Source organism: Microtus ochrogaster, chromosome 15 (genome assembly GCF_000317375.1).
Source record: "Microtus ochrogaster isolate Prairie Vole_2 chromosome 15, MicOch1.0, whole genome shotgun sequence".
NCBI classification, from domain to species: Eukaryota; Metazoa; Chordata; class Mammalia; order Rodentia; family Cricetidae; genus Microtus; species Microtus ochrogaster.
The window spans coordinates 19,105,447-19,118,912 of NC_022017.1; the positions used below are offsets into that span (position 1 = coordinate 19,105,447).

At 37.0% G+C, this 13,466-nt stretch overlaps 1 protein-coding gene across 3 annotated transcripts in view; it reads right to left on the minus strand.

Annotated features, from left to right (window-relative positions):
• The window catches only part of Cntn1 (contactin 1), a 283,386-nt gene that overhangs the window by 80,667 nt on the left and 189,253 nt on the right, over positions 1-13,466 (minus strand). For all 3 annotated transcript variants that reach the window (XM_005354313.3, XM_005354312.3, XM_005354314.3), the window contains exons 12-14: positions 13,261-13,411; positions 11,355-11,482; positions 6,091-6,272 (exon numbers count right to left, since the gene is read on the minus strand). In XM_005354313.3, coding sequence (XP_005354370.1) covers positions 6,091-6,272; positions 11,355-11,482; positions 13,261-13,411 — 461 coding nt within the window. The remainder of the gene's footprint in view (positions 1-6,090; positions 6,273-11,354; positions 11,483-13,260; positions 13,412-13,466) is intronic.

Consider the following 13,466-nt stretch of genomic DNA (forward strand, 5'->3'; position numbering starts at 1 on the left):
ATAGTCAATGCACACCCTCACACCTGCAAACACAATGAAAGTCAATGTACACGGTTACACCTGCAAACACACTGACAGCCAATGCACACCTTCACACCTGCAAACACACTGACATCAATGCACACCCTCACACCTGCAAACACACTGACATCAATGCACACCCTCACACCTGCAAACACACTGACAGTCAATGCACACCGTCACACCTGCAAACACACTGACAGTCAATGCACACCTTCACACCTGCAAACACACTGACAGTAAATGCACACCTCACACCTGAAAATACACTGACAGTCAATGCACACCTCACACCTGAAAATACACTGACAGTCAATGCACACCTCACACCTGCAAGGATACTGACAGCCAATGCACACCCTCACACCTGCAAACACACCGACAGTCAATGCACACCCTCACACCTGCAAGCACACAGCCAATGCACACTGTCACACCTGCAAACACAATGATAGTCAATGCACACCCTCACACCTGCAAACACAATGATAGTCAATGCATACCTTCACACCTGCAAACACACTGACAGCCAATGCACACCCTCACACTGGCAAACACACTGACAGTCAATGCACACCTTCACACCTGGAAGCATCAGAATGGATACCGGTGGGGATGTTCTTGGATCACCACTGACATCATACTTACACCCTGTGCTGTGTAGGCTCCACTTGCCTTACACTGCAAAGGCTGCTACCAGTGTCTGAAGACAAAATTAATGTGGATTATATTAGTGTAAATGGACCATTAGGCAAGATTTTAGAGTAAAATATGACTTGAACAATACTGTCTTGCTGCATTGCCAGCAAGCAGAGAATTATTTAAGTAGATATAGATATTAATATTGCATCACAACCAGAATGAATGACAATTCATCTGGCAGCATCAGGACACAAGCTCTTTGGGATTATATGTTTGGGTTTACTCCATCTGTCTAATCTTCAGTTTTCCTACCTCTGAACTTGAGACAATCACAGTAGCATCTACTTTACTGAATATTGCTGCAATGGACACAGGTCAAAAACCTGGAAGCTATTTAATCCAAAACTGACAAAACAATATTGAAGAAGTGTAAGGGAGTGATACCTATCCATCGCCCTCAGAAATGAAATGCATAAAATATTTCATCTCAAACTTAGTGCCCAGTAAACTGATCACTGATGTAAATTTCGAAATTAAGATCTATTGACAGAAAGGTGGAAAAACAGCTCATAGAATTTTAAGTGGAAAACAATTGCTCTATCATACAATTTACCAAAATAGTCAACGGGGATGACTATTCATTATCAAGCACGTTATATGCATCCCATTATCCTTGTAAAAGTGCTCTGAGGAAATTGATTTAGGAAGCCTATTAATAGAGTAGCGTTTTATAGGATGGAAGGATGTTTAATAAGCAGGTGTAAAAGAGTGTAGGGTAAAGGTGTAAAAGTTGATTATTGTCAGGTGATGTTGGACAGAGGCACTGAGGACTCAGATAGTATCCTTGAATTTCTCTCAAACCTCTAGGGACTTCCTACTAGACTGAACTTTCAACATCTTAGGAAAGAAATCAGGAAGATATAGGCGAGTTCATTAATCTGGTGCATTCATGCAGAGAGTTACTGAGACAATGAGTATATCACCAAACCAGTGAAGGAAAATGATCCAAAGCAGTTGTCAAAATTAGGCAGCTATGGGCCATCGAGGTGTCTTGGTGAGTAACAGCCCTAGCCACGGAAGCCTGAAGGCCTTAGTGTGTTTCCTAGAGCCTACATAAAAAGACAGATGCAGTGGCGGGCTTCCAACAGTCAAGTATTAGAGGGAAAGGTTAGACGGACACAGGACTGGACAGAAGCTTAGTGGTCAGACAGCCTTCAGAATGCAGTGCATCTGGGAAAATAAGAAGAGACCCTGCCTTAGGGTGCAAAATTCACTCCTGAATGCTGTCTTCTGACCACCACAGATGTGCCATAGCACATGTGTTCCCATACTCACAAACATACACAAAATATAATTTTATAAAATTGTTCATCAACTAAATATTTGCCCATAATTCGCCACCACGGACGATTGATAAAATGCCATATGTATGAATACATAGAGTGTTTATGAATACACAGTGTTTATGTACATATTATAAAACAGTCTATGTATTATATTCTATAGAATGTACATATATAATCTTAATAGATAACTTTAAGATCTTTCTAGAGAAAGAGGGGTTATAACTTAAGTTATAATTAAAATTAATTTTAGTTGTATGTTTACTTTCAGAAAGTGCCTGTTAAATTAGAAAACAAAAATTGCAGTAGTTTTATAACTGGATGGTGAAAACAGATAATTACTTGCCACTAACCTTTAGCAGAATAATATAATGTAGATAAATTGTTTTAATCATTTATTGTATTAAACTGCTAATTTAAATAGCTAATTTATTAATATTTTATCTAGACATGAATTTTGTTCAAGCACAAACAAAACATTTACTAGTCATTATCACACAAAGCATAATATTCTGTGAGCTTTAACTAAATCAATGAGGGAATCAATAGCAAATTTAATGCAAAATGTTACATAGAATAGCACCATTAATGATAGGACAGTGTTTGTTGTCCTTTTGTTTTAGCGACAACATAAAAACTTACAAGAAAACAGTAATGCCTTGTGACTTTCCTCCTAGTACTTATGGGACTCCACGAAGAAAAAAAATATAGTGAGACGCAGCATTGTGTATCACCTCACTGTGTACTGGGAAATGTGATGCATTCGCTTCAAGATTGGTGCTTAAATTAGTCCGGGCCGTGAATCCTAAAACCTTACGTACGCTGCCGCTCAGTGGTCAAAACTGGAAATAGCAAGCTGGAATCAAAGCAAGCTTGATTTTTAAATGATTTTTTAAAAAATTGAATGGGAAATGAAAATTCGTGTAATAAAAATTAAATTTTATATCTAGATTATTTTTATTAATAACCACTTCTATTATTAGTCGTTGGAAGTAATAATTATTGAAATATTATGATAATGGCCATTGTCGCATTTTAGACTCTGTATCTCTGATTTTTTTGTATAATTATATAGTCATATAATTATAATTTTTTTTGCATACATCTTTGCTTGTCAGTGTTTCTTTTTCCTTAGCCTATAGCATAGACAAAGCCAGTCCATTCTTTCCTTCTATCAGACTCTTCCCCCAAATTAAGAAAAGAGACAGCCAAAGGGACATTTTTTTCCTGTGCAAGTTTGGGCAACAGAGAATCACAGCCATCTGTGCCTTTTCCACCCCACCGATGTCCCCAATGCCACCGTGTTTTCACTCTCTAAGCGTCAGGTGGAAGTTTTCCCAACAAACCCGGAAGCTGGGGCTAGACATGAGGGCTGTCTCTGAAAGACAGCTGAGACACGTTTCTGACACTTTCACTTAAATGCCATTCAGTAGTGAGGTTTGCCACTGACTTTTTGTTGAGAACGGAAGACACTGAGAAGCCTTTGCTGGACTTTTGGAGGTTTAGAAGAGAATTGCTCTGATCACTCACTTTACAAAAACGGTTGGGACGTAAAACAAGTGGATGTATTTAATTACAATGGCCACTCTTATCCCGAGACTGTATTTTTTATGAATTTAACTCTTTAGTCCTTTTTTTTTTTTTGAAGTGCCAATAGTGGACATTTGCTTATGTGATTCAGTTTTGTCCCATATTTTCCCCATAAAATACAGTTTTGACTTATCTGTTAGCTGATGGTAGCCACTTGAAGAATCCCAATTGGGGCTCACTACCAGCAAGCACTCGGTAGACCCGCCCAGGGCCCGCTATTTACTGCCCGCTGTGATGGCCCTTTGCAGATAGAGCAGACACAGTCTCAACAACTCATTCCCTATCTATGCTCTCATTTTTTCCTTTAGCATAACAACCATTTCCTTCCTCTATTTCTTTTTCTCATTTTTTCCTTTATCACCTAATTTTTGTTATAGTGGGTATTAGTGTCAAATAACCTGGGGTAACTATTATTTTAAAGAATGTACCTAGGCTGTAAATGTGACGTTTCACCATAATTAGGGTAATTAATACCTCTCAAATCTATTTATATAGACTTCCTTGAAGGTAGTAAGCTCCTCAGCTATTACTTGTTACTACGGCTGTACTTGCAATCTTCCAAGATGGTAGGTCAGAAATTATTCAATTTATTACACCAAATGAATAAATGAACTGGAAACTTCATTTCTCTATTTAAGACTTATTGATTTCCTTAAAATCATTAAAAACTTGGGGGGGGATTTGTCTTTCAAAAACTACCAAATAATATAAAGAATTATTAAACTGATAAAGATTGTAGTTTCAGTTTAAGTAATAATAGAAAAGCTATATTAAGAGCATCATAAAAGTTTCACTTATAAGATCAAAATATAACATCTGTTGTTCCCTGTCAATTATATTAATTTTAAGTGTAGTTTCAGCTCAGAAACCAGATTTGCACATCTACTATTGATTTTTTTTTTGCTAGTGCCAGTAAAGAACTGGACTTTACAGTGAACGTGCAGGGGCATCACATGCACTTTGAGAGAGTTCTGAATGCTGTACATATATCTAGAAATGTCCCTGTCTAGTTAAAGAACGTCTTATTCTACCTGAAGAAGAAGCCCTAGACAAATGAAGTACAGGCAACTGGTCAACCTGAAGTATAATGGTATTATAGTTTATAAATATTTATTCAGATTTCATGTGATGTAAAAATTCTGAAATATCCCATTGAGTTGGTTCAAGCTTGTGCATTCATTAATAGCTGGTTCTGAAGTTAGTGTTTTCTTTTTCCCTTTTATGCTTGCTTCTGTTTTTTTTTTCTTGAGACAGGGACTCACTATGTAGTCCAGGCTAGCCTCTAGCCTTAAGAATCTAAGATTCTCTTGATTTAGCTTCCCGAGTGCTGAGGTTCAAGGCATACTTACCAGATCAGCATATTTTCATTTGTTCTAATTGACTTTGTTTCTATCATTTAAATGTTAAATAAAAGTTTCGCTATAGTTTCATACATGTGTATTACTGTACTTTGATTATATCCCCCACTACCTTGCTCTCTGTGTTCTATGCCCTCTTATTGGTCACCTTCTAAAAACATAATACAAACATAATTCCCATTCTCAACACATCTTCGTAATTAAGGACATGTACCAAACAGATACACAAGTTCCTAAGGAGTAATCTTTCCAGAGAGGAGATGGAAGCACGGTGGGGCCAGTTTGTTCCCTGACAGCCTCAGCAGGGTCCACACCCCCAGTGATGTCTCCATGGAAGTCAATGCAGTGTCTACACCCCCAGTGATGTCTCCATGGAAGTCAATGCAGTGTCCACACCCCCAGTGATGTCTCCATGGAAGTCAATCTCCTGCATTACTTCCTGCCCTCTAGCGGCGGTGTTAAATGACAAGGTTTGTGGAATGTACAGTTTCCAAGTCTAAAAATTAACCACTTCGTCGATTTCAAGCCACACAGACTTGTTCATGTCTTGAAACACAAACATTTCATTGATTTTTCACCTCCACAGAATGAAATAAATAACTTTAAATTAATCAATATAACCTGAAGTAAGTTCAATGCTTTCTCTCATTCGAATTAGAGTGAAATTGATAGGATCTCTGGTACAAATTTAATTGGGTAAAGTTCACATCAATACAAAAATCATATAATAGAAAAATAAACCTAAAGATCAATACATATTTGAGAATATCACACCCAGACACTTCAATACTAGTCCTTTACAAATGTTTCAGAGTATCATGATTAATCTGAGAAAAATTACAAGCTTTTCACATGAATGTCACATCATTAAAATTTAAAATATTATAGAATAGTATTATATTTATGGATTTTTAAGTTTCTCTGTGTGTGTGTGTAAGCTATGGCATATTTTCAACAGAGAGCTACTTTTGGGAGCTGGTGTTGGGAGCTATGTGAGTTCCAAGGATTAAACTCAGGTCCAGAGATTTGGTGGCATACTTATCTGCTAAGCTATTTCTCTGGTTCATGACTGAAGTTTTAGTGCAGATACATAAGAATCATTGGGATGTTAATACAATGAAATATAAAACACGTACCATATAATTCCTCTGGTAATGAATATGTGTAATTTCTTTGTTAAAATCAATCACGTAGCCATTGAAGGACCAAACAAATGTGAGATCCAGGGAAGGATCGAAGGACGCAGCACACTGCATCGTAGCGTTTTCTCCAACAGTGATATCAGCATTAATTGGGGCCAAAATGATTCGTGTGGGATCTGCATGTTTTGAAATAAAAAAGAGTAAATCACATTAAAAGACATTATGAGGCATCATATTATCTGGTATTGAAGAAGATCTGCCGCCTGAGGACCTCTGCTAACCATTATGAATAAGCTCTGGGTGGCCTTAAAACTGAACTTCAAGTACCTCCCAGCTCTTCCAAAACCCTACAATGTGGTTTAAGGGTGGTAACAACTTCAGATCCTAAAGCTCATTCAATAAAAGTGGGCCAGATATTTATACTAAAAGATGCAATGAACAGTCTAAGGATTTCCAAGGCCGATCACACACATGTACGTGCACACGTGCACATACAGACACACAAACCCAAGTAACAGAAAATCCAATACAACATGACTCCTACAAAATTATTAAACCCACATTAATTATCCCCAACTTATGAGAGCAACTTAGATGACAGGACAACTAATTCAAAAAAACAACTATGGACATTCTTAAATGGCTCAAAGGAAATACAAGTAAAATGAAAGCCAGTAAAACACAAACAGCTTAATAAAATGAGAAAAATTCAGGGTATATGAAAATATATTTGAATAGAGAGATACAATTACTGAAGAAACCCCAACCTAAAATAAAACTTGAAATGAAAACTTTAGCATGTCTATTAAAAAAGTGTAGTAGACTCACTAATAAAATATATCTAGCAGAAGATAGATTATCAGACTTAAAGACAAGGAAGAAGAATTGAATCACTCTGTCAAATAAAATAGTAAATTTTAAATAAAATAATAATTTTGAAACATGAACAAAAACATGTAGTCTTGGGAAGAAAAAGCCCTGTTATGAGTGACTTTCCTCTGGGATTAGAGACCTCCATCTTTGGTTGTTCAGCTGTACCTCTTGCAAAGTGATTATCTACTCTGAGCTTGTTGATTGTGTACACCCTTCATAGAGTGTTGCGAGCGTCGTGAGACCATCTGAGTATTTATCAGATCCCTACTACCTGTTATATACATCTCTGTCTTAATTGCATGTGACTCAGATAGGGTTAGAGTCTCTAAGTTGGAGAGACTAGGAAAGGGGATTCATCTATGCAGTTATGGGAAGCCCTCACCTCTACTAGGTAAAGGCTTTTCAGGTGTGGCCTGTTGTGGTCGGAGCACCCACATTCCTGCAAGCAACTTCTCCCATATGCTCTCCCAGGAAGCCCAAGAAGCTCATTGGTTCCTAAGAGAGAACTTTGGTAAAACCATGCCTCAGTTTGTCATTAGGACCAAGGGGAAGATGTTGCTTACATCTCCCCAAGAGAGGAAGTATAGCCAAAAGTGTAAATGTATAAAACAGTGATATAAATAAAAGAAAAGAAATAAAGGTTAAAGGAACAGAATATATTTTTTAAAGACTCATAGAAGAACAATTCTGAAATCCAGGGAAAGAGCTGACCACTAAGATGAAAGAAGCATATAAATCGATCTATCAAACAAACAAACAAAAGTCAAACACCCAAATAGTATCAGAAAGAAACTCCCTGTGTCATATAATTGTCAAAGCTCTAAATGTACAGAAAAAGGATATTAAAAACTGCAAGAGAGAAACACCAAGTCACAAAGAAAAGGATATCCATCAATTCTAATGATGGCAAGTTTTTGATGATGACTTTTCAAAGCCTAAAAGACATAGAGTGATGTCCTACAAGTTCTGCAAGACTGCAGATGACAACCCAGACAACTATGCTCGCTAAGATACTATGATCACTAAAACCATGATTGAAGGGAAAGGAAAAGTTTTCCATGACAAAAGCAGACTAAAAGAATTTGCTATCACCAAGACACCCCTACAGAGTATAGTGGAGAAATATCTCAGATTGAAGAGAAAAATAAGTATATCCAAGAAACTAGAACAGAAAATAAACAATGTTAGGTCAGCTCTTGAGCAGAGGAAGACCAAGAAAAGAAATACTGCAAGATTAACAAAATGGCATGCATCAACACATATCATTTAATAATAACTTTGAATATCCACTCGTTTAGGTCCCCATTCAAACAGCATAAGCTTGCACAGATTGGAAAACAGTACCCATCATTTTTCTATCTCTGAGAAACATACCTCCTTATCAAAGATCGATAGATATGAAAGGATGAGCAAAGGATTTCCACGTGAATAGAAACAAGAAATAGTTTATAAGAGGACTATGATAGCACAGGATATAAGACCAACGATTGACAAATGAGATCTCAGAAAACTAAAAAAAACTTCTATACAGCAAAGTAAGTCATTTGTCTAATGAAGAGGGAACCCACAGAATAGGAAAAAATCTTTGCCAGCTATATTTCTGACAGAGGATTAATATTTGGCATACATAAAGAACTCAAAAGACTAATCATCAAAAAAATAAACAACTCAATCCAAAAAGGAGACATCACTTTGAACAGAATCCTCAAAAGAAGAAATTAAAAATGTCTGATAAATACTTAGAGAAATGTTCAACATCTTTAGTCATTAGGGAAATGAAAATTAAAACTATTATGAGATTCCATCTCATCCTAGTCAGAATGGCTACATGAACAAATCAACAGACAACAAATATTGGCAAGGATGTAGATACAAAGGAACTCTTAATTACTGTGAGTAGCCATCATGGATATAAGTGTAGTGGTTCAGAAAATAGTGAGAACTGGAATTCCCACATGACCTGGTTATCCCACTCCTGTGCATATACCCAAACCACTCCACATTCCTTTCCTCAGATATTTTCACACCTCGTTTATTGCTTCTCCAGCTAGGAAGTGGAATCAGCCTAGTTTCCCACAATCTGCTGAATGAATGATAAATGTGTAGCATATGCACAGAATAGAATTTTGTTCAGCTACAGATAAAATGAAAATGGGAAATTTTCAGGTGAATTGATGAGACTAGAAAAAAAAATAATGAGCAAGGTAAGTAACCCAGGCTCAAAAAGATAAAAACATATGTGGTTTTTAGCTTCAAATATTTAGAGTTTTTATGTTTAAACTAGAATATCTGTTAAGGTATGTAAACCAGAAAATGACTGTTGAGATGGGGAAATCCCTTAAGGGAGAATATATAGAATTTCACAGGTGATATAAAAACAAGTAGAAGAAATCTAGGGAGTGGAAAGTCTAATCAGGAAAGGGTGTTAGGAGCAGGGAAGACTGGGGTGTACAAAAGGTTAATCAAAACTAAGGATCTATGAAAAATACATGCAAAACTTACTACTTAAAAAATAAATTTTTGAGTTAGAAAGAGAGAGATAGTTACAAGGGAGCTATCCTTCTGGTCTAGGATTATTAGGGTTATTATTATTAGGTTATTCCTGAAAATCAAGGGTGGCAGGTAAGTGATAGCTCTTGATGTGTTACTGCATGGACCAGAGATTCTCAATAATAGAGGACCCTTGCCACTATAATTAATTTGAAAAAGCTATGGACAAAAACAACACATACTTTGGTTACAAAGGTATAGAGAAATAAAGCTAGAACTGAGCCTGGAAGGTTTACCCCTGCTGCCTAGCTTCCACATTGCTAGAAGATATCATATAGAGTGCTGGGGCGGGGGGAGGCTTAAGGCAACAACATTCTTACCCAGCTATAAACCCGATGGCCTGTAATATCATTATATCAGGGAAGATGTGCCCATTTATGCAATTATAGCATGATTGTCATGAGGCTAACCACTCGCTCTGATTGGGTTTGCGGCTGGCCACACACGAAGCCATTTATTACTACAAAGCCATTCAAAATCCCCATGGAAGAGGATGTCTTAGACCTTAGGAACAAACTTGATACTATTGTTTATTTAAATTGTCATGGCCCCAAACTCCCTTTTACAGTTTTAAGTTTATACTGATAGCAAATGCTATTTCCAGCTTTGAACCAGAGGTATCGCTGTGATGGATGCCACTAAATACAGATGCTCATGGCATCTTAAAATGATGAAAATAAGTGGCAGCTGAATGCTTAGCCCTAAGCAGAATATTTATACTACTCTTTAGAAAGCTCAGAGAGCGCCATGAATAAGAGAATGGAAAGAATGAAGATTTCAATGATAGACAGAAGAGTTCTAAAGTGTCTTCTAGGCATGGCAGATCCAATGCAGTCATGACTTCATAGCAGCTGTGGTGGTCTACAGTGAGGCTACACAAGCCCAAGTTTATGAGGCTCACTGGGGTGGGATAATGCTCTTGTACACTGTAAAGATTTATTACTCATATTGGTTCAATAAAGCACTGATTGGCCAGTAGCCAGGTAGGAAGTATAGGAAGGAAACCAGACTAAGAGAATTCTGGGAAAAAGAAGGCAGAGACTCAGTCATCAGCTAGACACAGAGGAAGTAAGATGAGAATGCCTCACTGATAAAAGGTACCAAGCCAGGTGGCTAAACATAGATAAGAATTATGGCTTAATTTAAGTTGCAAGAACTACTTAATAATAAGCCTGAGCTAATAGGCCAAGCAGTTTACAGTTAATATAAGCCTCTTTGTGTTTCTTTGGTGCTGAACAACTGCAGGACCAGGTGAGACAGAAACTTCCATCTATAGCTCACCCTTTCCCTGTATAATTATTGACTACTATTGGATTCTTCAGGAGGGGCCATTATCGTCCAATTGACATCCTACTGTGTTCCAATGGGTAAAGTTCCAAAAGCATATTCGCACAGATGACACATATTCAACTCAGTGGGTCTTACCGCAGTAGCAAACCCAAGCCCTAACACTTAATAACAAAGCTGTTAGAGAAAGGGACTTCGAGAGAAGAAGTGGGTCACAGGGATGAGAAGGGTATTAGAGATGGCAGTTATCACAAGCAGAGCGCACGTGATACTTGTGTGGAATTGTAAAAGAACAGACTCAATAAAAGGTTTTAAAAAGGAATAAAACGCAGTATATTCTGATCCATTCTGCAAAGGAATAGGATGTTTTTGCATTTATTTCCAGTAAGAACTCCTTAGAGGAAGGAACTTTCCCAGCAGGCTTCTGAAATGGAAACTCATCACTACATCGATTGTATTAGAAACTTAGTTTTGAATGGCATATGTGCGGGACTGCAAAGTTAAGCATCATTTAACAAACATGACTCAAATATCAAATAATTTCTTACTTGTGATCACCAGAGTCCCAGTGCTATTGGCTTTCCCCCTATTATTTTCTGCAAAGCATGTATAGACTCCTCCATCGTTCCTTGTAATGTTATTGATTTCCAAGCTTCCATCTTCCCATATGAGTATTCTATATAATTAAAAAAACATACAATTCATAAAACACATTTAATGACATATATTACTATTGTACCTTGCAATACAAATGCTACTATTACATTTTATACCAGTATCTTCTTAATACATTTCAAGACATTTTCAAGGTCTAGCCTTTGTTTCAAATGTTCTTTTTTGGCATTGGCAGAGTGCTGGGAAGCTAAGCTTCATCATTTTCCTAGATAACTTCTAAGGTCCTAAGGCAGATTCTTTGTGCTCCTATGAGCCCAGGCTAGTTGTTTCTGTAAGTTTTCTTGTGATATCCTTGACCCCCGACCCTGGCTTGTACAGTTCTTCCTCCCTCTCCTTGGCAGGATTCCCCATTGGCTCAGTGCTGGGCTGTGGGTGTCTTCTCTTGCATTCTCTTATCCTTAAATTCAACATTAAATATTTGTTACTTCTTCGACTTTCTTTAACTAAATCATTTTCTAAACTTTATCTTCTAGTTTTCAAAACAATAGAAATATTTGTTCTTTTAAAGGACAGTCTGATAAAAAAAATTAGGATATCTCTATCTTACTAAGCAATGTTGAAATTCTGCTCCAATGTGTAATAAGATTTTCTTTTGTCTCTTTCATTATCCAGTTCTAACTTACAGCTTACTTTGGAATCTGTTTTAGAATAACAAATGCAGCGTTGAAATAAGACAACAGCAAAAAGTGTTTCTTTGTTGCTAAGGAGGATTTGAAACCAGGCCTCTTTCTCCAAATGTGAAGGAACATAATGAGTCACTGTGCCATGCTCCGCACAAAGAAACTGGGCACTGTGTTTTGTGAAGGCCACAGACTTTAGCCTGATGCCATCTTGACTGGAATCTGGGGACTTCGCAGTGAGGTCAGTTCTTGTAGACATAAAACTCCTCTTAGAAGCACTTTTGGCCAAAGCAGTTTACATATATGTCATATAGATTACTATTTTGTATAATGACATATTACTATAATAATGTATATATTACTATACATGATATATTATAGGTGGCACTATATAATACATTATATATAGTATACATATTATATATATGGCATGTATATGTGTGTGCTTAAATTTGATCTTTATCATGTTCAAAGTGTCCTATGTCACACCGTGAAATTTCAGCCAGTGCATTTTTCTCAATGACAGGATTTCATATAAGTACCATTAGACTATAATGGAACCCAAAAGTTTCTATCATCTAATGGTGCTATAGCCATGGCAGTGTCACATGCAAGGCATTGTGGATCCTGGAGCTAAAGACTTCCTACACTGCCAGTCTGCACCTTTTTAAGTGTTGGGTACCACATGCCTTTCAGTAATGACAAATGACTACACTTCTGCCATGCATACTTGATATACTTATTCCTTCATATACTTCTTCATATAGCATGAAAACGGAACAGGCACTCTGCAGGCACAAAAAAATCACTGGTTTGTTAAACTACTTTTTATAGAGATATTCATCCAAATAATATTATATTTATTCTTATTGACTACTATTCAAACTTTAATTTAAACAATTCATATTTGTATTTATCTTTTAAAATTAATTATATATATACATATTATCTTCAACATTCAATAAATTCTTGCACATGAACCCTCTATTAGAAAGTGGTTGTTGACACTGAATTGTTAATGAACTAAAGCAGTAATTAAAAATTGAACTTGGAGACTCCATGAGGAAGCCACTTGGCTGACTTGAAAGACACTAAGCACAGTTACATTGTGAGATCTGAGGAGCCAGGGACCGTCAGCTCTGCCCTAGTCTGACCTGACCTGCTGCTGTTGACCAGCCACTCTGTCCCTTTGCTCCACGAAAACTTGGGTTTCGGCGCAGCCTTGGGCTTGCATTCAATGATAACTCTTCCTCCTTTAGCAGCCAGGATCTTTTTCTTCATGGGATTCATTTCAAAAGTTGGAGCTAATGCTACAAGGTAAACAGAGGATTATCATTGTCCTTTAGCTATCAAACCCAATATTGC